Source organism: Salvia splendens, chromosome 6 (genome assembly GCF_004379255.2).
Source record: "Salvia splendens isolate huo1 chromosome 6, SspV2, whole genome shotgun sequence".
Classification (NCBI taxonomy): domain Eukaryota; kingdom Viridiplantae; phylum Streptophyta; class Magnoliopsida; order Lamiales; family Lamiaceae; genus Salvia; species Salvia splendens.
Genome location: NC_056037.1, coordinates 14969793 through 14973642, shown reverse-complemented (window position 1 = coordinate 14973642; position 3850 = coordinate 14969793). Strand labels below are relative to the sequence as shown.

General features: G+C 43.1%; 1 protein-coding gene across 1 annotated transcript; it reads left to right on the top strand.

Annotated features, from left to right (window-relative positions):
• The first annotated feature begins 358 nt into the window (after positions 1 to 358).
• Positions 359 to 3421, top strand: LOC121807638 (transcriptional regulator STERILE APETALA-like). Its single transcript, XM_042207911.1, has 3 exons — positions 359 to 562; positions 2085 to 2631; positions 2755 to 3421. The coding sequence occupies exons 1-3, from the start codon at positions 359 to 361 to the stop codon at positions 3324 to 3326; spliced, it is 1323 nt and encodes a 440-aa protein (XP_042063845.1). The 3' UTR covers positions 3327 to 3421.
• The last annotated feature ends 429 nt before the right edge of the window (positions 3422 to 3850 follow it).

Sequence of the window (3850 nt, the reverse complement as noted above, 5' to 3'; positions counted from 1 at the left end):
CGCGGTGAAACCGTTCCGGCGGAACGGCACGCGGAACGCCGGCGGCCCGCGTTGCGGGTGCTCTAACAATAACGCGGGTGCTCTAACAATAACGCGGGTGCTCTAACAATAACGCGGGTGCTCTAACAATTTATCTCCATGCTTGATTGCCTTCTTTATCTGACAGTGTCACTATTTCAACACAATTCACACTACATAACACACACAAGCCTTGAAACTCGAAAACACACACACACACACACACCATTTTGGGCCCCTCATTTTGTGCGTCTCTATCTACCTTTTTGTTTTGCATAGTTTATTTGTCTCCAAATATTAGCGAATTTTCTTCCATTGCACTTTTGAAGTACACCAAAACATGTCAACTTCATCTTCATCCCCCTCCACCCAAGGAGGAGACAGCGACTATGAAGGCCCCTCATCTTCCCGCAGCAGAATAAGAACAAGCAATGGGGTCTGGCCCGAGCCCTTCCTCGAAGCCCTCGCATTCCAAGTCGCCGTTGATGCCTCTCGCACCATCGGCCGCCTCGCCGCCGCTCAAGCTCTCTCCAACTTCTTTCAGGTCCCCTTCATTTTTATATATATAGTTCTTCATTTTTATATATATATAGTTCTTCATTTTTCTCATCTAATGTGTTTGTGTGAGAGGGAGAGAATAATGTGGAAAAATTGGAAGTTGGAAAGTAGAATAGTGACAAAACATTAACAAAATTATACCCTATGTTGTAAGGTCTAGATGTGTAAGTGAAAAAAAACCAAGACAAAATACCCATTTTTGGATATTAAAAAGGATGGTTTGTTTGGAGGTTTGTTTTACTCTCTTGGCAGAAGCAGCCCCCACCCTTGAGAGTTTTGAGCTCAAAGCCCTACTCATTTGACCAAATTCCAAATCCAACAAAAGATTGAATCTGTAAAAGATATTTTCCTTTTGTTGGTGCAATATCTATTGGGTAAGATGGAGAAGTTTGAATTTTATTAAAAGTAACAAAAAAAATGGATGGTGTGGCAGGTCTCAGATAGGTGTGAAATAGAACTAAAGCTCCACTGTTTTTGATGCTGTCTGTATCTAAAAACTAGTGTACTTAGGCAAGCTAGCTTTTATATCTTCTTAACCTGAATGATCACATTTAAGAGGAAGGAAGGGTGTCAGTTTTTTATTGGGAAATTACAAGTAAGAAGAGACATATCTAAAGCTGTATGGGACAGCTCGAATAACACAAGACATGCATTTCCCTAGTACCCTACTTTATTTAGTCTGCTCCCATGACAACTCTTCTTCTCTCTCCTCCTAGCCCTTTTTTGCTATACACGGATTTACCGGTTACTTATTACTTGTGTGTTTTAATTTTTTCAAGAATTAATTAATCAATTCTAATTAAATTTGGATATATGTATAGATTCTGTCTGTGTGTCATTTTGCTGTTGGATTCGCATTTTCGAATGGTTTGTTTGTTTGTTTTCTCTCTCACGCAGACATTGAACAAGAAACACACCGTAGAAGTCGTCTAGGTTGTCAGCTGGTTGTAATAGTTATTGATAAAGTGATTCTTGTATCTCACTGCAGTTTCCATGCACAGTTTTCATTTATTATTTATATTCAGCTTTTTCTATGCAGTGAGAGGGCATGCCTGCATATAAATTCTTGGATTTCTGCCCAACACTCTTTTTCTGCTCCCCCTCATTTCATTTTTATTACTCCATTTTTTTATTAATTTGTCTGGATCCAAGCATGGGTTCAAAATGAGAGTTCCTTTCCAATGTCAGCATCCATTTTCAGGACTTGTGCTTTATAAATTCCACTTGCTTTTAGTTTTAATACTCCTATTTATATTAGTTCACTGTTTAGACGTTGGGATTATTTAGTTGACATTGATATATTAGTTCACTGTTTAGACGTAGGGATTATTTAGTTGACATTCATATTCAAAATGTCAATATAAATTTATGTTGATATTTTTAATATTCTGTATTGATAAATTACAATTTAGTAATTTAAGAAAAGTGCATGGAATAATTTCCAAAACGAATATTGACATTATTCAGAAACTGATTAAAATGAAATTACTAATTAATAATAATGACAGGTGTGCCCCACTTGGCGAGCCATATCGCGGTCGGATCTTCTATGGCAAAACCTGGCGCGAAGCATCTGGAACGTCGGCGAGCTCCTCGCGCGCGAGTCGTGGCGGGAGGAGTGCATCTACCGCCACCGCACCTCCGCGAACTTCCGTTCGCGGAGGTACGAGCACGCCACCCTCCACTTCATCCCGACGGACAACAACAACAACGACGACGACGGCCTGAGCTGCCGCCGCCTCGCCCTCTCCGACCACCACCTCGCCGCGGGGTTCTCCGACGGCGCCGTCCACCTCTTCCACATCCCCACCCGCCTCCACCTCTCCACCTTCTACCCGCAGCACCGCGACCGCCTCGGCCGCTTCTCCAGCGCCGTCTCCGGCATCATCCTCTCCGACTCCCGCCTCGTCTTCGCCACCCTCGACGGCGACATCCACATGGCCGCCGTCAACACCGCCTCCCCGCTGCGCCGGGCCCACTTGGGCGACGTCGTCAACGACGGCGCCCTCGTCGACTTCGCCGGCTGCCATCGCTGGTGGGTCGGTCTCTACGCCGGTAGTAATTCTCTTTCCTTATTTTTTTAAAAAAACTAACGTAACTATGAGACATTTGACTTCAGACATTAATTACTATTCTGCCACTGGACCACTTAAACAGACTAGTTTTTATAATCTGTAGGTGTTCCGGGGCGAGCATTTCACATATGGAATGGGGAAACGGAGGAGCTTCTTTTCATCGGTGGCACGATGACCGATCCCGAGGCGGTGATGGGGTGGCATCTGCTGACTGAGATGACCGGAATCATAGGCCGGATCAGGGTGGTGAGAGGGGACATGGCGGTGGCGTGCACCGGCATTAGGACTATGGTGTTCCACTTGCTAAACCAGGGGGTGGTGGTGTGGGAGGAGGAGTTTCGGAGGGGGATCATTGTGGGGGCCTTTGACGCCTACGGCGACACGGCCTTGATACCGGACGCGAGGCGCGTGGCTGCCGTGCGTCGGGCGGGGAGTATGGAGGAGGTGTGTAGGTTCACAATGAGAGAGGGGGTTTCATTTGGGTGCATGAATGGTGGGTATGGAGTGACATGGGGTGGAGGGGTGATTAGGGTTTGGGAGATTGAGCATGGTCACTATTTGTATAATTTTAGAGAGAGAATTGAAGATTGCAATGCCCTAATTGCAGATGAGAGGTATGTGGCTGCATGCAGTGATGATGCTACCATTCATTTGTGGGATTTTGGGGCTCAATAATGGAGTATTTTAAAGGATAGGGCTTTTAAAATTTTCCAGCATCAAAATGTTAGGGTTTTAGCTTAGTTGGCGTGGGGAAATTGATATTCACTTTGTGTGGGACCCTCGATCTTCTATTAGTCATTTTCTGTGATTTAGGGTTTTAGGGAGAGAATGAAGTAGTTGTAATTTGGATATTTGCTGATTCCATTAACCTCGGAAAAATGTGATCTTTTGTATCTTCTACTCATTTTTTATTGAATGTAGACACATCTCACTTTTAATTCCTTTGTAAAACTCTATTGTTAGTAGTATATTTTTTAGTCAAGAAATTTTTTTTTTTCAAAATATCACGTGGATCATGGCTCCTATAAATAACGGCCTAAAAAGTCTACACATTTGGTTTATATTTTTCATGATTATCCACGTAAAGATGAAATCGATTAGTTTATAAATTGGACGAATAATATCAAATAAATATTTCGTTAATACAATATTTCATAATAAAATAAAAGGGAAATGAGTTACCATCTCTATCGTGTCGT